This window comes from Ischnura elegans, chromosome 6, assembly GCF_921293095.1.
Source record: "Ischnura elegans chromosome 6, ioIscEleg1.1, whole genome shotgun sequence".
Taxonomy (NCBI): Eukaryota; Metazoa; Arthropoda; class Insecta; order Odonata; family Coenagrionidae; genus Ischnura; species Ischnura elegans.
The window spans coordinates 60602024-60626378 of record NC_060251.1 but is presented as its reverse complement, the minus strand read 5'-3'; the positions used below and the strand labels follow the sequence as shown (position 1 = coordinate 60626378).

Sequence of the window (24355 nt, the reverse complement as noted above, 5' to 3'; positions counted from 1 at the left end):
TAGCTCCCAAATTCTGTGCATGTGAAATGACTAACAATTGATAGAGTGGAAAATTTTAAATTTTGTTGTTGTAAATTGATCATTATTTAGGAGAGCATTTTATTTAGCAGAAATTTTAAGCCAGTTTTTCCTCAGCAAGTGTCACTACAGAAATGGTAGGTGTGGAACTAGTTTTCCTAGTATGTAGCAGGTGTGACACTACACATTTTCAGCAGGTGTGATGTGACAAGTTTGCTGCACGTTTGAAAAAGCGTAACTAGGAGGTTTGATTCAAGCTTGCAGGCTTGTCATGACAAGCTTGGTGCAAACTTGCAACTTTGTCGTGACAAGCTTGCAGCAAGTTTAGCATGCTATCTGGGATCAATGTTAACATACATAAAGAACTCAGAACAATATTTCAATTGCCAGATCACTGAAGAGTTGATGAACTAATATTGTCCACCAACAAGAAGGTAAAGTTAGCACCAATTATCAATGGGAACACAAATTAAGAACTCAAAAGAGTCATCTAATTGCCAGCTCACTGAATAGTCCATCAGTTAACATTGTTCACACACAGGAAGGTAAAGTTCACAACAATAACTTGTATTATAATTCTAATTCACAACTTGCGGCAGCGGGAAGCAGAACGACGTCACGCGAAGTTTTTCCTGGCATTCACACTTACCCCTCGCACTTTCGAGCGCTTGAAAATTTTCCCTTTTCATTTAATCGCGAAAAATGGTTCTCAACAAAAAGCGTGAACTACGTACTCCAGAAGTAATAATGTTTTGATTCAGGTGATAAAAATATTAGGAAATCACCTTATTATATCCATTTTATACAATTGTATACATGTTATACAATTTTATACATTTCTTACAATTGTGTACATTTCAAAAAATCTTCGCGTGACGAAAATTTTGTATACAATTGTATACAATTTTATACAGGATTTCCTGTATACACCTGTACACAATTGTATACAAAATGTGTACATTGTATACAAATTTGGCTTCATACAATTGTATACAGTGTATACAATTTACACATTTTCATACACTGTATACAATTGTATGAAATGTATACAGTTGTATACATTTCATGCAATTGTATACATTTCATACAATTGTATACATTTCATACAATTGTATACATTTCATGCAATTGTATACATTTCATACAATTGTATACATTTCATACAATTGTATACATTTCATACAATTGTATACAGTGTATGAAAATGTGTAAATTGTATACACTGTATACAATTGTATGAAGCCAAATTTGTATACAATGTACACATTTTGTATACAATTGTGTACAGGTTTATACAGGAAATCCTGTATAAAATTGTATACAATTGTATACAAAATTTTCACTGGGGCTGTGACCACAGGTTGTCTATTTAAATCTATTCTGCTCCACTGATGTAGGTAGTACTCTCCAAGAATGTGTATCTATACCTCAAATGAGCAAATTGTCAAGGATTAAATTGCAATTACTTGATTTACTCACTTAAACTCCAGAGACAGCCATAAAAGCTGAATCACTTTTTACAATGCAACAATAAGGTTTCAATCCACCACAAGGTTTCTCTTGTCAAGTTTAAAAGTATTAAAATAAGTAGTCATATTTTGGGGCACTTAAGTAAGCTTTATTTATCATCAGATATTTCAAACAAACTTCCACCAATGCAACATCATCTCAGTTCCGCCTCAGAATAATTTGTAATCGTCATTCATATCTTTATTGGCTAGAGAGGCCACACAAATTCGCAAGGACAAGAGGCAAACAGCATTGTACAGTAGTAGAATGTCAATTACCCATAGTTACAGTTATAATAATGGCAATCATTTGTTGAACAGCAGCAGTAAAATCTGCTATTATGGGGTTTCTTACGTAAAATAACATGGCAGGCTAATAATGATATGGGATATAAACAATAGATGGTGTGATATGGAAGAGGGAGCAGTGAGTACTAAGGCATTAATGCTCATTTGCTGCTTCTCCAGAAGCATGAAAGCCATTGAAGTGTAAATATTACAAGAATAAACATTAATGTACAGAAACATTACACATGGAAAATGTTGATAATGCACTTATTCTATTACCTAAAAAAAAAAAAAACAATTCACTCATCAGAATCACATTTTAAAAATATAACAAAAAGGCCAACCATATTTTAATCCTCAATATAAATCTAAATGTTTAAATCAAAACCACAGGAATTAATATATATAGTAAAATAAATGTGCCATCTATAAAGCAAAGAAGCACTTCAGTTGCTTTCAATTCATGATATAGAATAACCTTTCAAATCTGCCTTTTTAGTGCTAAAATTTAACATTTACAGGGCTTCACCATAAAGCATTTTCAACTTCAATATGAAATGACTGCTTCATCAGTAATAAGTTGAACATTTAATACCTTGTAATAGCTGTGCTTTCATTCAGAGGGACAGTATTTCAGTGGGAGTGGTGAAGCTCACATGCTATGCAGAAATCTGTCCTACATCATCGATGGTTAACCTTGGTTTCTTCCAAGATTTAATGCAAATCTGGGACTTATTACAATACAAGTTTAAAAGATTCTTTGGCTTTCCAGTAACAGTGAAATATACACATATTTTTATATAAAGTTAATATGTATATGCCAAAGAGTTTAAAAATATCTCAGTTAAATTTTGTAGAATAAAAAAACAAGTTTGGTAAATATATATTTATGTATATATATGAAATGTTTAAAAGCCATCAGTACACTGATTTAAAGTTAAGATCACCTCATAACACTAGTAAGAAAAATGCTTTTAACCACCACAGAATCCATACCACTCATTTAAAAAATTAATTTCTCACAGAAAATATCACTCCATATACTAACGTATATTACTGCTCTTTATTTTATTTTGGTTCTATCAATTTCCTTTCCACTAGCCTCTTCACATTTAGACATGTGGTGAAGATTTGAAGTTGTTTATGAATATATGCACACAAATGCAGCATAGGACCTGAAGTCCCATTCATGTTGCGTTTGTTGATGCCAAACAAGGGAAATTAAAGACAAAATGAATAGCACATGTGGCAGGTTGAATCAACCTATCACAAGCTATTTTCATGTCATATCCATCTGTCTCTGTGCTAGAGAGATTACAAGATGTCCATTCGCCAGTCTTGCTATACATCATTAATCATAACAAGTTTTCAATATAGGGGCTTGCTAGGTATGATAACAACCTATTGCGTAAATGAGGCATACTTGATTTTTAAAAGCAAGTGTCCTAGCTTGACTTTCATCATAGTTAAGCAGTAATTATTCAATGCACTTCATCGAACAATTTGTTTCAATATTTCCGAGCACAATTTTACACTTACAATGATTTGAAGCCACCTTATTTAGCCTCAAAACATATATATTGCACAATCGACTCATCTGTTGCTTAACAAAATACAAGAGGTTTCTTCATTATGTAGGGGAATGGCAAGACAAATTTAGGCGGATAACATTAAACGTTATTTCTCGCAATCATATGTAATCATTCAGACACTAATGAGTAGAGAACATGCCTGAAAATAAGGAAATCAAACCCATCTCTCATTTCCCTACTGCTGCCTCTTTCCATAGCTATCCCCTCTCCACCACAATACTACTGATTCCCTTGGAACCATTTTCCCTCTTATTCTGGCTTCTTTTCTTCTTTGCTCTCCTTCCCTTCCTTCATCTCCTCTTCGGAAGCAAACTGGTCGATAATCTGCTGCATGGACTCCCGCAGCTGATTGCTGTCAAGTACTCCTTCAGCACCACCACCGTCAGACACTTCTGTTTCAGTAGTAGTGACTGACACTGGGCGGCCATCTTCACCCATCACAGTCCTGGTGAGAGTACGTGTCGTGACAACCCTGCAAAATAGAATTACAAAATAAATTCTCATCTCCAAAACTTGAGCATTTCACCGACTTGGCTACATCATCATCAGCTTTTAGTACTGGATTTACTCTTTTGAACATGTTTTTTTCAGTTTCCATAATAGATGCAGCCTCAGGATGTTTTAAAAAGCTCCAATAACCATTTAACTTCATTTTAAGTTCACTAGATGACGATAGACGACAATCTCATATGACAATTTATGAACCACCACTAATGGGAAAGATGTTAAGCAGTAATGCCTCGTTCATGACTTAAGTAATATGGGTGCTACTGAAAATTCAACGGTCATTTGTTTTAACGGAGAGATGAGCATTAGATGTCTCACCTGTAGGGAGTACTTCATAAATTGTCTCATGAAACTGTTGTCCTTCGCCTTCAAATTAACTTGATGAAAAAACCCTGATTCCAAAGCAAGCAATTTTCTGTACATCTATTTTGCACAATTATGTCGTACATTATAGCCATAGGAAGAAACTGTGTTAGGCAATCAACTGATCTTGTGAGTGGAGTGATACTTGAGAAATTATTTTACAATAATCAATCAGTTCTCAATATTTTTGGCGCATACATACAATTGCGCTCTTATATAGTCTTACCCACGTGGTATCCCAAGAAGAGTTTTTGCAATTATACATACATACAACATTTCTGTCAATATGCAGTGGTATATAAATGCTCTCAGCAGCTCTTGAGTTTCCTTACGTTCAAATCATGAAGTGGGAGAGTAGAGATCTATAGTATGTATAGAGAGCTAAGCTACTCATCAAATGTTCCCAAGTATCCTCAAAGATGCCTTTGAAAACCCTCGCACAAAAATCTCAAATTATGAGGTGGTCCAGGTAAATGAACTTGCTGGGAATTTTAATTTCAATACTGGATAATAACACTTTTTTTTGCTTAGTTTGGGGTGAACACAGCTCTCACTCATTGAAATTAAACTTTGGGATATATCACTTAGTTATTGAAAACTAGCGAGCTATTGTAAATATATCAGGACAGATTTTTCTCTTACCTTGCCTGTGTGGTTGTTTGGCTTGGATCGTACTCGGAGGTAGATTCAGGATCTTGTGTCTGGTAAAATTCAGATCCTAGGAAGGCAAATATGCATTTGGCTTATGAGAAAATAAAAGATACTTCCCAGATTCAATGAAATATGGTGATGAAGCATACATATATGATTAAGCTTTTAGTATATAAACACAATTTGTTAAACAATTTACTTCATGTTATGATGAAAATTGAAGCCAGCCCTTAAATAATTTCTAATTAAATAATACAAATACATAAGCATACATATATAACAGGCTGACAAAAAATAAAGGATAAGTTGAAATAATTCCATAACAATTTTCCCTAGAGCATAGCTATGAAACATGACGGAAGTACATGTATATGTGTGTTTGTATATGTATACATGAAACGTTAATGCCAGCCGAAATAAATCTAAAATATACATGCTGCACCCTGAAATAAAATTTGTTGGAAGCTTCTTTTTCTTGAAGGGCAATGATTTGGCACAATTAAATATATTCTCTCATCCATCCCACTCACTCAGCTAGTATGTAATGAAATGCAGGTTTATGTTCATACAATATTTCAGTGTCACATGAAGTGGAACCATAATATGTTCTTAAAGCACTTCAAATTCAGGCATAGCAGCTTAAAGCTGCGTACATAGGTTTGAATGTAATAGTGAAAAAGAGAAATGACCAGATTAAAACTATGTATCAATCATTCATGCTGTCCGAGAATTTAAAAAAATAGGAAAAGTCAAATTAGATGCAAGTGACAAGAAATTCCAAAGATTTATGATAATAGATTATAAACAGAAAGAAAGCTACCAGAGAGCATTCTCAAGTACACTAAGCCTAGTGTTCTCTTTTGGGTAAGATTTGCTGAGAAGGACATGCAGTGTGTAAACATAGGGTGGCCTAGAGCCAAAGTTGTAGACAATATTTAAATGAAAACTTTTGTAAATGATAACATTACAAAGCGTTCTATGCATATTGCTCAAGTATTCTCCCTAAGGAACAATAATTTTTGTTGAAAAATCAAAGACTCACATTGTACCATTCAAGCACTTCGAAGATTTGATTATGTACTTCTTGAAGGTACAGGGAAAAACTTATTCAACGTACCCGAACATCGTGTGCCTAGGATTTTAAAGAAGACAGTTTTCCAACACATATATCAAGGCATGCCAACGAGTAAAGAAACTGGAGAAAAACACATAGTATTTAACAGAGAAAACTAAGTAGAGAGAAAAATATGATAAGGCAAAGTTAAATGATCAAATAAACACGTCGAGATGTAGGAGAAGAATAGAGCACTGTTCTTAGGGACTGACCCATTTTCTGACTCTGTGCTCGATGTGTTTGAAGATCAAACCGCCAGTCATGCTCCCTGACATCACACTCCACGTTATCGCTATCATCATCTATGCTAATGTCATGGATGGGACGAGGAGGACGACGACGTGGGGCGGCTGCTGTATCACATATGGATAGGCAAAGAAGATGTATTTTGGCATTAGTATCAAATGGGGCATTTTGGAGTTTTGAAATAGTATGTGGGAAGTAGTTGGCACTCATGTGACTGCGGGATTGCAATTGAAAGAGGATGGGGACAAAAGCTTAATTTCAACACAGCTGGATCGAATTCAATTTCTTCTTGCTTTGGAATCCTTGGAAGGGCATATTATATTAGCAAGCAAATGCTTGTTTAAATAGCAGAGAAATTAGCCCTTCAAATAAGACAATTGATCTGCAAAATTTTATGCATACTTCACCAGATCACCAAAATGACTCCAGTGAATAGGTTTCTTGCTTTGAAATGTTGCTAGAGCATAAAGTGACACTTTTTGTTTTGAGTATTTAAGAGAAAAATCATCCCAAAGGGGTCTTGTGCAGGAAAAGCTTTGGATTTAAAGATTTATTCATGATTTTTGAGGAATTTATAGAAGACCACTCAGCATAATCAGTATGCAAACATGTAAGCACCCTTTTCGAATTAATTAACACATAGCCCCACAGCATTTTTTTTTAATATCACTTTATGCCCTAAATTTGATGAGTGTGGAGGGAATCCTTGGAAATGCACATACCTATGTACTATCAAATTGGAAGTATCTTAATAGTATATGCAGGATAGCCACATTTTACTGAAAACTCTCAAAGAACTCATGTTTTAACTACATGCTATTCCTTACCAATAAATTTCCCCTGATATTTATCACATATATGAACCAATAATTTTGTATTTCCAGCAGAGTAATTCACCTCAGAAAGATAAAAATAATTGCACATGTTAAACTAATTAATAATAAACATTTTCATGGGTATGCAAAAATCCTGAAATATCTTATCTAATAGTCCCAATCCATATCAAAGACCCTTACCAAGCTTCAACTTTTAGTTATTAATCTTAACCAACTTCCATGGCTGAAAAATTAATGTGAAAGTCATAGAAATAACAATATTTTAATGACTAAAAGCACTAATTCCAGTACTGGATGAAGCCACTAAAGTAATACTAGGACCATTTCTGATGTTTCAACTGAAATTCTGCTACTATAATAATGAGTGTTAATAAAATAGAAAAGTTTTGGACAGTTATTTATTTTGGATGAAATGGCAACCATGCTACTCACCAGAGCAGAATTGAAAGGAAGCGAAAGAGGGAATGTTACCGTAAGGTATAGCTTGAGCAAACAGCAAATCACCTCTAATTTTGCATAACTCATTTGGAGTTTCAAAAGAGATCAGTCATTAGAATTAGTAAAATTTCTGGTAACTTTTTTTTGATTTTGAGGCTTTTACCAAAAATTTTATGCAAAATATGTTGAAGACTTTGATTGGAAACATAGAGTTACCATAGGAATTTCACAGCTCAGAACAACTTCAAAACCTAATTCTGATGTGTATATTTTTCAAAATTCTGAAAACCCTTGTTTTACATGGTGGACATTCAATACCCTCGACATTCTACAGATGTTTCTAGACATGATGGGTGTGATCCACTGCCTTCTATGAAATACAAATCACTGACATGTAAAGAAAGACCAAAGCCAAATTCTACAAAAATACTGCATTCAAAGCAAGAGGTGATGCATGGCAAGAAGGATTATGCTGTAACCTCACATTATCAAGTAGTTGAAGCTGTTTAATTCCTTTACTTTACAAATGATGAGTTGGAAGTTACTACACATGTACTGATATTAGAAAACAGTAACTCTAGATGATATTCATATTGCTTGAAATGACTTCTTTCAATTTTAAAGCCATTAATATTGGCTATTGAATTTATTTTTTTACTTTTTTAAAACTGTATTTCCAAACCACCAAATACAGCTCATATTGGCCACTTTATATTGGTGTATTCAACAAATTAAACAACAATTACATGTACACAATCAATCATACCCTAGTTAGAGAAACTTATCCAGGTGGGACTCGAACCCATGACCTCGTGTTTGGCAGGCGAGGACTTTACCCTGCCACAACTGAGGCCTTCAAACTATGCCTTATTAAACATATTATATGACCAGGCATTGCAATGAGAAATGGAAAATTATTTATCGCAATTGAGAAAAAGTTTTTGTGGGTTTAAATAAACATTAAAATGGAATTTATATAATTTAACAAGGTATTATCCCTAAAACCTATTGGCTAAACCTTGATGACACGATATTTTACTTTTTGTTCTGATCAATATTGATGTGATGCCCTTTTCAAATAGAATAATCACTGTTCAGGAATAAGCACAAGGATTTAATCATTCATTTCATTTTTCAGTTGATGGGTACATACACATTAAATTTCAACGCAACTAATCAACATAAAATTCAATAGCATTTCTGCACCAAAGAATGTTGGATTGGGAATGATGAAAGGATGAAGATGGTGAAGTATTAATTATGGCGGTCAAAATACTATGAGGTCTAAACAAAACGTTAAAAAAATATGTCTCCCCTATCGATCACTATATTTTACGGAAATGCTTTTCAAAAATGCAACCTAAAGTTTGGTCTCAGCACCACATAAATGCAGAAATTGGAGGACTGAATTTTGCTGAAGCTTCCGTGTAAGGGTTAAAGTTGAAAAAAGCAATCCTAATGTACTGGGAATACTAGAGTGAATTAAGAGAACTATTATTTCGTGTGTTTTCACTAAAGCATTCAAGAACCAGGATTTCAATCCAATAGTAGTTGATTTGCTGGCTGAAGGTGGAGAATACCTTCAATGCAAAACTTTTTAAGCAATAGGCTTGTGAATTACCTACACTGAGAACCAAGGGCCAGTTCCTTTCCCTGATCTATCAGCAACTTTTATATATTTTGACTCAGAGAGCACTAGTGAAAAGACTATATCGGCTTTCGTTCCTATTTGAAGCCACAGCAGTTGAGTCTGTAGCCATGTAAGTCTCTTCTCATAAGTAGTAATAAAGTGGCTATTACTCCTAATGCTGAGGAGGCAACGAAAAATTCAGTAGTATGTGTAGGTACTTTTCCATGTGTGCTCTCATTGGTACTGAATTTGGATACAACCTTTGCGGTAATATGTACTGGCCTTAAGTGGATTAAACTCAACAGGCATAATTCAAGTGTACCATTTGAATAATTAATTCACAGTTTGGAGCATTCTCTGGTGTTCTTTAATTTCTTTGTTATAATGCTCTCTTCATTATGTTCCAGATGGTGACCAGATATTAATTCATGAACACTGTGCTTTCATTTAGTAAGTAATGATTGCAAGCTATAAGGCTGACGGCTTGGAATGAGATGGACAGAATCCTGTAAATTTATTCAAAATAATTTTCACCTTATTTGAAAGGCAAGTATCCTTGTGATTTAGCTTGTTCTAATGCTTATGGTTAATTTATGCAGAAATCTATTTTTTAAGTATTGCAATTAGATATTCTCAAGCTATATCCTAACTTAAAGGGCATTTTTTAAGACCCAGAATCTAACATTATGATTTGGAGACCTTAAAATTAAGTAAAGAGCATTTTAATTTTTTTCCTGTTACTAGTATGAATTGGTAATTTCATAAGCTTGATACCTCAAAAATGAAAAATTTTGAGTCAGCTGAGGGGAACTGACATCAGTTTATCATCAAGTAAAGTGAAACTATCAGTCATTGTAACTTCATGTAAGTCAGCCATAGTAAGTGAGTCAATTTGAGATGGATGTAACCAGGCTGATGTCAATGTATGCCAGAACAAAGACTAGCATGCAGCAATTGACATCAGTAGCGCCATATTTTGGATATCTGTCTGAGTTATACTGACTGTAAAAATATTTGTACCAGTATCTTCTAAAAGTGGAGGACTTAAAGCCAAATAAAGACTTCCTGAAGTCTATTCTGATGACTTATCAGCTGCATAATACATATTAGGCAGCATTAACCACTATTATTATGCTATAATTCATTTTAATTTTTGGTTCCAAATCACTGTATGGATGTGAAATTTTTATGTGTATTCACGAATTTGCTTTATATGTGACATATACTAGGAAACTACACTATTGTTAGTTTTCTTTTGTGAATCTATATTATTTTTCAGAGAGATATATCTCAGAGAGATATATCTCAGAGAGATATTCACGTGCACTAAAATTCTTCAGTGTTATTTTTATTTAAGAATTGGCAGTATTTAAGAATTTTTCTGGCTACCGTTAAGTAATTTAATAGCCCGTATTAATCACTTTAAATAAAAATATGAAATAAGATTGAAGTAGATTTAAAAATAAATGAGCCAAATGAAAAAGATTTCCACAAAAATTCATGGAATATAACTTTTCATTAGCCATGTCTTCTCCATAGTCTCCATCTATGGACAAAAGCATCATTATAATTTTACTAGAAGGTAGGAATCAAATGAAAGAAGTTATAAAGTTTGAAATCAAGAAACATAGTTCCACATACACACTGATCAATAATTATAACAAAAATTAAAGGCAAGCATCATTACCCACAAAAATGATGAGCATATGTCTACAGTTAAATGGGTAATTCCAAGGTTTAGATATGCCAATATATTCCCTTAAAAACATGTAATAAATCAATATTCAAATTTTTTTGCTTAAAAATCATAATAAAATGGTGTAAAATTTAAGCTAGAGGTGTATTAAAACTAGTGAATTGCTATCAAAAGGGCACCCTGGTAAATTATTGCATAACTTCTAGCATGTCATTAAAGGAAAAGTACACAGAAAAAAATGTTAATCACTACAATACTGATGCTGGAATGTGACTGTTTATTATCCTTGTGCAGATTTTAAACAAACTTATGAAATGAAGTAATTAATAGATCTGAAATGAGAAATAATATTACAACAAATGCTTAAATTATAATCCACAGTGTATTAGAACCTTTAATTTACTAGGATATAGGCCATAATTAGGATAAAATATCATAGATGTAGCAAAACATGCATACACATAGCACATGGTGGCATAATTAACTCAGTCTGGTGCAATTAAATATAGGAAAAAAATATTGCTTATAGTCATTTAAAATAAAATAAAAGATAAAAATTAAATTATTCATTCATTAAGCAACTTTAACATGCATAGCACAAAGAAAGCCCAAGCAGAAAATATTAAAGCATTTATGAATCAAATATGCAAAGCAACAGGAGCAAATCATTTCCTTTCAACCGAAAGTTGTTACAGCATTACTAATAATCCTCTCAATGTTGCAGATATTTCAGCTACTTGCTGTTATTACTGTCAACATTAGCACCAATGGATCCATATTCAAAAGATCTGTGTAGAGCACAAACAATGATGAGAAACCCTCATTGCTAAACTGGAATGAAAAGAAGCATCAAAGCGTGGGGTAGCCTTCACAATTTTTAGAATTCTCAACTTGAGTCTCTTCCTGACAAATCCTTGAATCTGTGCACCCTTTCTTGTTCATACACTTCCAAATTTCCTTAAGTGGCTTGTAAATTATAATGAAAATAATGTAACCATTGATGAGGCCCTAGGGGAGAGAAGTATAGATTAAAAATGTAAAGATATTTGTGATGGGACACAATGGCAATGTGATTTTGATGATTTTTTTAAGAACCATGGAATACATGTGCGGTTAAGTGGTGTGCGTGTACATATGAGCCTTAGCATACACATACGGAACACACAACTTTATCCTCGCACAGAGAATCTATAAGGATTGGATGAAACCATTTAAGCATGGAAAGATGAGGAAGCTATTCTTGGAAATGTGGCACCATTCTCAAGGACAGTTGAAAGCTAAAGTAGGCAACATAAGGGAAGAAGATTCACATTCCATATCTTTTCTGTAGCAATATTTCATCAATAGTAAATATTAGGAGAAAGAACCATCATCTACGCAAGAGTCATCCATTCTCTCAAACAAGCACGCTCACAATCAGTCTCTACCTTTTGATAATTAATAGTGCTACAACCACATTCACACATTAATGAATTTAAGTGTGCCAATCCCTACTCAGCTTGATTTATGATCACATCAATACTACGACAAATAGCAAACTTGTGCACTGCTTGCACTTAAATAAGACTTATCAAGAATCCTCTTCATATACTGCCAACGGCTCACGAGGGAAGCTTGTTTTTGTCACATATATGGATGTACATGTATATATATATGTTCAGTTTGGGTACATACATATATACACATACGCACACACATATATCTGTAAGTTTATATGCCAAGCATTCAAAAAAAAAGAAAAGTACACAAACAGAAGAACTGAACAGGACATTCCATAAACGACACACGGAGAGTGAGGAGAAAAGAAAATTTTTTTTGCTGAATTATTAACCTCGCATTGTTGTGGAATATGTTGCGGGTGCATCCTCCTGGGTCATGTGTTCCGCTCCTCCTGTCTCGCCTGAGCAGAATAGAGAGGAAAGAGAGAGAGAGAGAGAGAAAAGAGAGAGTGTGACTATTAGTAATTTAGACAACGCCCATCAGATGGGCAAGATAACCACCACACGCACACCTCACACTCACTCACTACTTATTGAAACTTTTTAAACGGATTTCTCAAGGCAAGGAGGGAAAAATGCTGGATTACCGATGAATCATTTTTTCTCTCTCTACATGAAAACAATCAATCATTTATGTAGTAAATAAAAAGGAGGTATCAATTGAACCCATGAAATAATTTGACTACTTGCAATCAAAATCAATCATTATTGGTGGCAAATTATTCTTTTTACAGTTAAAAGTTAGCTAATGATTGTTGTAAATGATGATGTTACTCTATATTTTGGGCCACTATTCAACAAAAATTTGTAGCATATTTTAATCATTACTTATTCCCAGTGTAAAGCATCAATCTTATTTTCATCAAAACTATGATTTGTACTCAGATTGTTCATGCAGTACATGCACCAATAAAATCAAATTGAATTCATTGAAAAAATAGTGAAAAAGTGAAGAATAAAAACAGAACAAAATTAAACAATTATCTAATAAATAGTTGTCCCCCACCATAAAATACTGGAAATAAAGCAGAAATCAAAGTCTGGGCATACTGATATAAAGGTGAACTGTACTATGAAAATTTCAAACCAAATTAATCACAAAACATAACAAGAACATAAAAAAATCATAACCATACATCCAAGTCAACCAAACAACAACAGAAGTACAAACACAAAACAATAACAGGAGAAAGTGAAGAGGGTGTTTGATGTTACGATGATGGAAATGAGTGGCCCTCTACCTGCTAAAGAGGAAGTTAATCCTGGCCGGGAAATAGAGTAAGAGTCAGAAGGTTCCTGGGAAGAAGGCAGACCTGGGGCTAAAGGAAGGGATTTTGGTGGAATTTCATGTCCAACAGTCATGTGAGTAACTACTGTCTTCTGTGTCATACGAGTTGAGTCAGCAGTTAGAGGTGCATCTGCTCCTTTGGCTATTAGTTTTTTCATTACCTCATCAGAACTGAGCTGGGTGGAATGTGCGGCACTTTGTCTAACTGCTCCCCCTTCTTTCGCTGATTTTGCCAATAAAACTGTTTCATCCAGACCAGCCAAGTCCTCTGGACCGAGAACAAATCGCTTCTGCACTACTCTTGTGACATGGACATTTCCAAACTCATCAGTTTCCTCAGATTCATGTTCCTCTTTCCCTGGGGCAAATTGTTGAACATATGACCTCAGCTGTGATTCTGCGTCAGGACCAGAAAATGTGACATGCTGAATTGTTGGAGGAAGTCTTACTGATCGATGCACGACGTGAGAAAAGCCTGAAGCTTCTCCCTCTTCACCTGATACTGGCTCAATCACTTCTGTCACATATGCTGTGGCACCTCCCTTGACATCAGTTACAAAACCTATGGCACCCTCCTCACCTATGAGAGAATCACCTTCTCCAGTGAGGTGGGAACTTTCTCCCTCATACCTGTCATCAAAAAGCACAGACGAAAGAGTGCTTGATGCTCCATATGATGGTGACTGAGGACCTCTTGAAACTAATGATGCAGCTGCTGCTGCAATTGCTTCAGGATCCAATGTGTCTGTACTGGACACCATGGTGGCTGAACCACCACTAGTGAAACTAGATGACATGACAGAATCGGTTTCATATTGATAAGTAGCGTGTGTTGCTGTGGAACTGCTGGGTTCAAGGGAGTCTGTACTACACACCATTGGATCTTGGCGAACTTCATCTGGGGGATCACTTCCCCGAACAGGCCGTCCCCCCATTGGTGGAACTATTCCCATGCCACCACTATCTTCCTTTCCGGAAGAACTTAAGTCACCTTCTCTCCCACTTGAGCTGCTATGATCATGGATTGGCAGACTTCGACCAGTACCACCTACATGACTCGATGCCTCCTCTTCAATGGAGTCTGCACTTGTTGTCATAGCATCCTTACGATCATCAGCCATTTGAGACTTTAAAAAGTTTTGATCTAATTCTAATGAATCTGTACTAGCTACCATATTACTTGCTGCTACTGCTTGAAATTCTATTGAATCTGCACTAGTGGTCATAGTATCACCAGATCGAGTAGTTCTGAGATCTAAAGAGTCAGTGGAGGTCTGCAGTGGATCTGGATATCTAGCAGGACCTCTATCAGATATAACAGTCTTAGGCTCAATTGAATCTGTACTTCCCTGCATTACATCATCTGCCAACGCAGCATCACTTTCCATCAAAGAGTCCTCATCATCATAGTCTTCTAATCGACGTTCCTTAAGTGATTCCATATCAAACTGTGTGGTAGTGGAATGGGCAGACCCAGCACTCATAGTTCGTGATGCCACAGCATGATGTGCATGAGGAGCAACTGTGGCAGTAGCAAGAGAAGCTGCAGCCGCAGCAGCTACTTCTGCAACGTGAGGCAAGAAGCGATCCTGATCTTCTTGCTCGGCATCTTGTTCTGAAAACTGAGGATACAAAGCCTCCATATTCAAATCTGAAACCACAGCTTCAGAGTATTCTGAAATACTAGACCTAGGTTGATATTGATGGGATCCAGATGGTGTGCTTTGGCTAGAAAATGTACTTGGTTTAGGAATTGCCCCCCTATCTCTAAGAGGAAGGCGAGTTTCTGTAAGAATATCACTTGTACCTTTTGAAGGTACCTTGGTTTGCTTTCTTTCAACACCAGATGAATCTTTTTCAAATTTTTCAACATTAGACTGAGCTTGGCGTATTATTTCATCAATTTCAAACATCCTCTTCTCATAATCATCTGAGTCAGAATTGTTCCCATGGGTATCATCAGCATGTGCTCCACCAGTTTCACTTATTGTCTCACATGACTCTGACTCCGACACCTGGCTCTCGTGTCCCTCCTCAATTTCAGATAGCAGGGCAGCTTCCTCCTGCCGAGCACGTGTCTCTATTTTTGCTGCTTCAATGCAAGCTGATTCCAAGCGTTCAAACTCTTGTAGAGAGCTCAGTGAAATATCGTCTCCATGGCCATTTCTACCAGATGGTATTTTCCTTCCTGTGCCTCCATTTAGAGAATCCTGAGATCCTAAAGATGTTCTTCTTGGATCAGAGCCTGTGCTTCCCACACTTCCTGCACTGCCAGAAGTCACAATTTCCCTTTCAAGTCGCTCAAACTCCTGCAATGAGGACATTGATATGTCATCATGCTCCCCACTTCTGGTGAAAAACTTCTTTCCTGCTAGCACATCATACTCTGGTGTTGAACTCAGTGATTCTTTGCAACTTCCTAGACTTCCAACTTTACTACTGCTGGCTGTGCCATCATTTTGCTCCTCCTCCTCTCGTCTTTCTTCAATATCTTCCAGTGGGCCTCCTCTTTCAAAGTCCATCTCATATCCATATCCAGGCATACCAGGTATGAGGCCCACTGGAGCAGATGACATTAGTTCACCTTGGAATTGCATTTCTATCCACTTCTTCCCAGCTTCTACTTCTTGATCATACTCTGCCTCTACTTCAACACCATAGCCACCAGGAGCACCAGATCTTTCGAATGACATTCCATAATCATATCTAGCAGTTAGATCTCCTTCAACAAATCCATGATGTATTGCTCCAGCAGTTTCAGGAGCATCAGGATCAAAATGATATCCACCTTCTGCTGATTGATCAGCTGGATAATACTTAATTTGAGTCATTCGAATGGTTGGTGGAGGAGGTGATGAGACCAAAAGATCATCTCCCTCCTCATCATCTTCCTCTTTTCCTGAAGTATCTTGAAGGAACTGCAACTCTTCAGAGGCATCATTGGCTACTTCTTCCACATACACATAAGCATCAGGTGCATCCGTTGGAGGAAGCTCAGACTTCTCAATCATTTCAAATGAATCACTAGTTGGGGACCCAGGTAAGGATGTGGTAGAGGGAATTTCCTGAACTTCATGCAGATCAGCTTTCCCCTTTCGTCCTGTGGATTCCCCGTCCAACCTACCTGGCGCGGGGACAGCAACAATGGAAGCCACTGATGATGTCAACTCCTCTGGTTCCTCAGGTTCCTCGTAGATGGCATCGCCATCTGCTTCTCCAAGGACATACTCCTGACCTTGGTCTGTGTCGGTGTTTTCAGAGGATCTTTCAGAGGCATGGCTGGAGACAGAAGCAGGGGTTTGTGGTGTGGATGTTTTTCCAACAACATCAACATCGTCTGTTACTTCTACTGGCTCTGTTACTGCCTTTGATGTTTCAGGATAGGTAAATTCGTCATAATCTTTATCTTTAGGGGTCATATGTTCTGTCACAGTTATGTCAGGAATGTCAGATGCCATTACTGCTGCAACTGCTTTGGAAATGGGTTTGATTTGAGTCATCTTTTCAGGGACCTCTTCCTCAGATTCTAAAATGGTAGCTGGGAGTGATGCTGGCAATGTTGGAGTTACCCTTGGGACCATTTGAAAAGCAGCCTCTGCTTCTGCCATATCATCTTCCTCTGGGGACATTGCAGATGGGTAGGCATGAGTAGGAGAAGTTGGCGACATGGGCCTAACAGGTGTCTTTTCCAAAGTTTTAGTGAGTTCAGAGAGGGTTTCCTGTTCAACTTTATGTTCAGACATGCCAGAGATTCTCTTCAAAGAAGATGCTGATTGAGTGTGATCGATATCTCTTTCTGCAATACTGGGCTGGGTTTCAGAAGATGCATCATCATCTTCCAATTTGACTACATAGTCATCAGAAAAATCAATAGGAGGTTCTGGGGATCGTGGCCTCTCAATAGGATCTTCAATATCATCTTTGCCTTCATCTTCTTCCTCTAGCAGATCTTTCCCACTTCCATCAGAAAACTGTTTCAGAAGTTCTGTAAGTTCAGAATCGGGTCTGTCATCAGAAAATCCCATTTCAGAAGAAAAAGGACGCTGTCCCTCTGAGTCTGATTTGCTTACTAATGATTCAGCTGTTGACTGAGGTCGGCTTTCTACAAGTTCTTTTAATTCAGGTTCATGATCATCATCTTCTCCTATCTCAAATGATGGCCCTGCTAATGATGATGTGCGTGTGCTTGGCTCAGGATGCTCTATTCCTCCACTAACAATCCTACCTTCTCTCAAATCACGATGAAATCCTTGATCGGCTTCTGTGTGGTATGATTCTTCTGTTTCAAAAATGTCATCAGTTTCACATTCTGATTGATCTTTTTTCTGACCCATTTTTACACCAGTTTGGCCCACTTCCTTTGGCTTACTAGAGCCCTCTTCATGATGTTTATCATCTGTTTTCACCTTTGCAGCCTCAGATGCAGGTCTTTTGGTTGCCAAATGTGCTGGCTCTTTGCTCCTTCCTCGTATTGGTCTTGGAATCATTGATGGAACAAAACTAGTACTTTTTTCTCTCCTATGACCTAGCTCTCTGGGTGTTTTCTTTTTGCTTTCTTCATAGTCATCATATTCAGGGGTATAATCTACTTCTGTAGGGCCATTCCTCCCCTTAAATTCTTCTGCACTAAGTGTCCCAATTCCTTCTTCTGCCTCACTTTCTGGTTGTGCATCATCAGGTTGACTTTCAAGTAGTACAGATTGGCTTTCAGTTGATAATGTGACATCATATGTGGCAGTATGAACTTCTGATGTCACCTGAGTGCATACACTTTGTATTCCCAACTCATTTTCCACAGATGATGTAGTTATTGTAACTGAGGAGGGTGTACCTCTTATATGATGACCAGTAGATGTTCCTGACTCAGATGTCTCTTTCTCTACAACAACAGAAGTTGATCTATCTTCAGGTAGGGACTTATAACCAGATGCACCCTCAGTGTCTTCCATACTGAGGTGCTCTGAGGCCATGGATGATGTCAGGCCACTTAGCTGTTCTGATGTGATAGAAGCATCCATTTTGTCAGAATCAGTAGTAGTGTGAGAGGCATCGCCAATGCTTGCAGAGTGTTTGCGAACTTCAACTACAGTAGTATAGGAAGATGCTAATGATACACTGCCAGGAGTTTGACCTTCACTCAAATTAAATGCAGAATCTACAGCAGTTAGAAGACCTGCTGAGCCTGAAGCTTCAGATTGACTGTCTGTCATGATCGGTTTTAGTTCTGGATGGAAGGTCATCTCAATTGAACGTTTCATACGTGGCTTGGTATCAACCAGACTGCCACCAATGGAGAACCTTGAGTCATCAACCTCTTCATGTTCAGGAAGTTCAGCTTCATCATCAGGCTCAGACACTTCACCAGGATATTCTGCAACTTCTGACTCACTGATGATCTCAAAAGGACTAGGGGGACACTCTGCGACCGGGACATCACCTCCACCACTTCCACTCCCTTCATCTTCTTCTAGTGATAATGACTCATGCCCGAGAAGTAAACCTGCCCTGGTATCGCTTAATTTAGCGGGCTCACCCATTATAACATGGGCTGGAATATCGGTATCATATGGCTCTATAACTTTTCTTTCCTTTCCTGAAGATGAAGACCGTGCTCCAGCAGCTGCTTCCTCTTCATCCATTGCTAAGGTTGTTGTACCTGCCAATCCTTCCATGTCTCTTTCAAGTTCTAATGCAGATGGTACCAGTGTTTCTGAGGCTTCACTAGAAACTTCTACACTTGCAAGATTCCCAGAGCTCTCAGAATCAAGGGATTTCATAGATTCGCGAGATGAAAGGGAACTCACAGCAGTTCTATAATCTTGGGAAGTAGTGGTCCCCCCGGACCTACCTGAGTAATCACCTGATGCACTAAGTGCTGTTTCATATTCGGAGGAGCCAGCTGTTCCATGTCCTAATCCCAGTGCTCCACCTATTCCCATGATACCTTCAAAATCTGATGAGCAAGGGCGGCTGAATGTTCTTCCACTATCGGATGTTTGCTCAAAAGACTGGTAGTGACTTTCACCAGAGCTTGACCACCCCTCTATGTCTGCCACTGATCTTCTTTCTGCACCTTTAATGATACCTCCTGATCCAGAAGACTCAGCATCAGATCGCCTTTCTGGACGACTTCTCCTCAGCACAACTGTAGTTTCGCTGCCATCTGGACGTTCTAAACGGACTGTTTCACTATCACCCACAATTCCAAGAAGACGCTTCCCAGCTAGCGATGATGATGAAGATGATTCCTCAAGTTTTGGTGTGGGCTTTACAGCACCCCAGCCTTCATCTTCACTGGAAGTTCTACCAGCCCATTCCTCATCTAAAGCCTTCCTTTCTCGAAGAGTAGTTGGTTGACTGGCTTTCATTTTTGCCTCATCCTCACTTGAAGTCTGTTCTCCAGTTGATATTGCAGGAGTCTCAGCCTGCATGGCAGATTCTTCTAATCTATCTTTTAAAACCTTAGTATCAGGATATTTATCCATCACAACTTTTGAGCTGTCCTCAAAAAATACTTCCTCTGTCATAGGCATCCCAACATCAGTAAAATGCTCCATTTCTACTTTAAATTGGCGTTTCTTGTCCTCATAATCCTTCCTAAATTCACGGCTTAAATCTCTGCTAGGTGATGTACTGCCTTCAGTCAGCATTACATGTTGCTCTGAAACAGTCATAGTTTTGGAGCTTTCTTTTACCACTCTATCTTCCATTGTTTCTTTTACTGTAGTCTGTCGGACCGTTTGCTCTGACTTTATGGTAATCATTCCCTCTTTGTCCTCCTTAACCATGGACTTTTCCTGTTCGGTCAAAAATTCTTCAGCTTCTTCCTTGTGTGAAATTTTCTGGGATTTAATCATTTTAACTTCTTCAACCACCTTCTTTTTCATCCCATCCTTCTCATCCTCAGTTTCTTTCTTGGCCTCTTCCTTTTGCATCTTTGCTACATTCTCTTCAATGTGGTCTCTCTCAACTGTTACTTTATCACGCGAAGTACTCTCTGGTGAAAAAATTTCTTCCTTTGTGACACTTGATGTATGTCTTGCATCTTCTCCTCCAATGACCACTGACTCCACAGAGCTCATTCCAATAGTCTTCCCTTCCTCAGCCACATGTTGCTCTTTGGCTGTCCTTTCCCATGTCTTGCTCTCTTCTGCACTCAGGTCTTTATGTGACTTTCTATGTTCCTTGGTTATTCTATCATCATCATCGCCCAGTAAACTCTTCTCTTCGCCAGTGACTTCCTTCACACTTGCTTTTATGGTTTCCTTCTGCTCAAGCTGAACTTGCGCTCTCACTGGAATACCATCTGAAGTGTACTCAGCCATGCCTGCAGAGTCTTCATGCAAAGATTCTTCAATGCTATCTTCAAATTTACTTTCTGTTTTCTGGAAATCTAGCAGTTTGAATTCAAATTCAGAGGGTGATTTCTTTTTGCTCGTCAGTTCCTCTCCATGAATTTTATCATCGTCTTTCCTTTTCTTGTGCTCCTCTAATAATTCCTCTTGGGCTGCTTCAAGGGATTCTCTCACCTCCGCCAGGGTCTTTTTAACAACTTCCACCTCTTCCTCCTTTTCCATTAAGGCCAGATCCTCCTCATCCTCTTCTTTTGGCACTACTAAGGCAGCTTGAAGTCTTTCAACTGGGGAAAGGTCTGCATCTGCTTCACTGCTCCTTAAATCCTCATCTGTTATCTCAATACTGGATACTGTGTCCCCTCTGGCCATCTTTTTTAGTTGCTCCTTCTGATGCTTTTCCAGAACAGATTGGATGAGCTGTGATTGTTGAGAGTCCTCATATTCTTCCTGTTTTTCTGATTCCTGTTTTCCTTTCTCTCCTGTGGCTATCTTCTCTTCTTCAGTGAGATTCCTTTGTTCTAAAGCATGGTCAACACTTTCCTTTGATAACTGCTGTGCAACTAAATCTGTCCTCTCAGCTACTTTCTCCTCAATAGCATCAACAACTTCTTCTGCAATTTTTCTAGCCTCCTCCTCAGTCATGCCTGGTTCATGCCGCAAGCCTATAAATTCCACCTCCTCTGCTTCATAAACTGGTAATATTTTTGCACATTTCAAGTCTTCTTCTTCTTCCTCCTTTTCAATGATAACTTGTTTTTCAATCGGTATATCTGTAGCTATTTCAACTGCCATTGATTCACTGGATTCTTGTACAGGTACTTCCCAAACTGTGTCAGGGAGTTGTTGATGGGAGAGGCAAACATCTTTTTCCTTTCCATCATCAAAAGATGTCTTCCCTCCATCATCAGTTCCCACTTTCAATGCTTTCTTTTCCATTGCATCTTCCTCTTGATCACCGGCCTCCATTGATAATTTCATTTTATCTCCTTTTTCCAGTCCATCATCATCAGTCACTTCAACTTCATCATCAATTCTATCTTCTGACTCTCCTTCCCTTTCAAAATCCTCCATGTCTTCTTCTATTTCTCTCTCTTTTTCTGTACCCTCAATCTCACTCTTGTCCACGTGCACTTCAAGAGAATCAGAAGGTCTTGAAATAGCTTCAGTCTTATACTGTAACATTTCTGCAACTCGGCTACTTAAAATATCCTTTGATTCAATTATTTCGATATCATCTCCTCTTTCTTTCAACAGTTCCTTTTCATGATCATGTGATATTGAATCATCATCTATCTTCACCTCATCTTTTTCACGATATTCTTCAGCATCAGCCTGTATTTTTGTTTCTGATGATATATCAGTCTCTGATATCAGTCGCGATGTAGACATAGATGTTGCAGCATCTTCTATTATTTCAGAGACAGGTCCTTCAGACATATCCATTTCAGAAACTGTGAAGGCATTATCTTCTACACTTTTTGACATTTCTTCCTCTGAAGGGGGAGCTGATAAATATTTCTCTGCTCTTTCAACATCACCCTTCTCTTGTATTTCCTCATGCATTCCAGATGCTTGACTAATAGAACTTTCAATTTCAGATGATTTAGCATCATCAATAAATCCATCGTATTTCTTTTGTTTTGAATCACTTCTTTCTGATTCTCCATGCCTATCTTTTGCTCTAACTCCAAACTCTTCTGATACAGTGGGAAGCCCTGGTGCTTCTACTGAGGGATGAGTCTGCACAATCTTCTTCTCAAAAGCACCTATAATGCCTTTTACAGATATTTCCTCTGATGTGAGTTCTTCCTCTTCATACGGAAGACTTTCTGTTTCTTGAGTTGGAGTGTCCTCTTTCACCTCCAAAACTGATTCTGCTACAATGTCATGGGATGAAGGAGCAAAACTACCGCTAACTTGAGAAACTGGATGGCCTTCTGATGCACGACGAAGCCGGGCTACAGGCTTTTGGACCTCCACCTCTTTTTGATATATTGCTTTGTGTTCTGGGGACGGTTCCTCTTCCGGCTGGGTCATTAGCTGCTCTACAGCCATCTCTTTTTTGATTTGGGCTTCAAAGAATTGTTTCTTTGCCCTTACACCACCACCAAAGCCAGTACTACCTGGAGGAGTCATAGATTCTGTTGGTAATGAGGCTGACCTTTCATATATTCTTCGTGGAGCTACAGAGGGTATTTGAGATGGCAGAGGAGTGTGCTCATCACCTTTATCATGGGGTGACGTACTAGTTGGTGGAGCAACTGGCTGCTCAGACTCACTTGTGTCTATCTTTTCAACTCCAACAAAAGCCCGATTATCAAATGCCATTGGGGCACCTCCACGCTTTGCCAAATACTCTGCCTCAGAGTCGCTACTCTCAGCCTGACTATCTCGTGAAAGTGTTTTAGCTGCAACTGATGCTGCAGTTACAGAACTTTCAGGGGGTAAAGCTCTATCTGGAATGGCACTGCTGTCTTTTACGGTTGGAGCTGTGTCTATATCAACCTCCTGATCAGACACATCAGAGCCAGTGAAAGTTGATTGACCGGCATCAGCAAACAGGCGCATGCGGATGGTTGAATCACTCTGGGTGCCTGTTTCTGTGTCACTTTCGACTATTTCTGGAGTTGCAGAGATGGAATCAGATGCTTTTGTGGTGACTACAGTTGTAGTTGTGGTGACAGAGCTTGCCACCATTGACCTTGGTCTAGGAACTGGTGTCACAACAGGAGACGAACCTGGGGACTCGTGAGAGGCCGAAGTTTTTAGAACTCGCTTCACCACAACTTCTTTTCCTACTTCAGTGCCTTGCTTCCCTCCTTGACTAGTCATCTGCTCCCAAAACTTCTTCCTATCGGAATAACTTTGAATTGTCTCCTCCACTGAGTCACCACTTTCAGACTGAAGTGGCTGTCCCTGAACTTCTGTTTGATAAACAGTCTGTGTGATTTGTCTAGTCATTGAAATGTCACTCTGATCATCTGAGAGTGGTCGGGAATGAAGTGGGGTTGGTGTGGGTTGTGATTTTGAGGTCAGGAGGATTTTGGAGCCAGCGGCAGGTGAGTGGTGGGAGAAGCCCTGGACCACCGAGGTCTCCTTTATCCGTTCCGTGTGATCCCCATCTGTTAGTAGTCTGCTCTCTAGAATTAGAGAGCAACTCTGTGAGATTGAGAATGCAGCAATTCAAGGCAGAAAGGCTTGGCATGAGTTCGCAAGTCTCACCAGATGTTATTATGTTAGATAAAGATAAAAAAGAACAAGTCCACTTCCTCACAGACAGACGATTAGTAATATTAGATAAAATTTAAGTACACATTAGTGCTAAA

General features: G+C 38.1%; 1 protein-coding gene across 29 annotated transcripts in view; it reads right to left on the bottom strand.

Annotated features, from left to right (window-relative positions):
* Positions 1-1614: 1614 nt before the first annotated feature.
* The window catches only part of LOC124160805 (ankyrin-3), a 684504-nt gene continuing 661763 nt past the window's right edge, over positions 1615-24355 (bottom strand). For 17 of the 29 annotated variants that reach the window (XM_046536858.1, XM_046536863.1, XM_046536848.1 and 14 more), the window contains 4 exons: positions 12719-12787; positions 6254-6394; positions 4919-4994; positions 1615-3878 (listed from right to left, as the gene is read on the bottom strand). In XM_046536858.1, coding sequence (XP_046392814.1) covers positions 3656-3878; positions 4919-4994; positions 6254-6394; positions 12719-12787 — 509 coding nt within the window. In that variant the 3' untranslated portion in view covers positions 1615-3655. The remainder of the gene's footprint in view (positions 3879-4918; positions 4995-6253; positions 6395-12718; positions 12788-24355) is intronic. The other 12 variants (XM_046536865.1, XM_046536853.1, XM_046536862.1 and 9 more) reach the window with 3 other exon arrangements.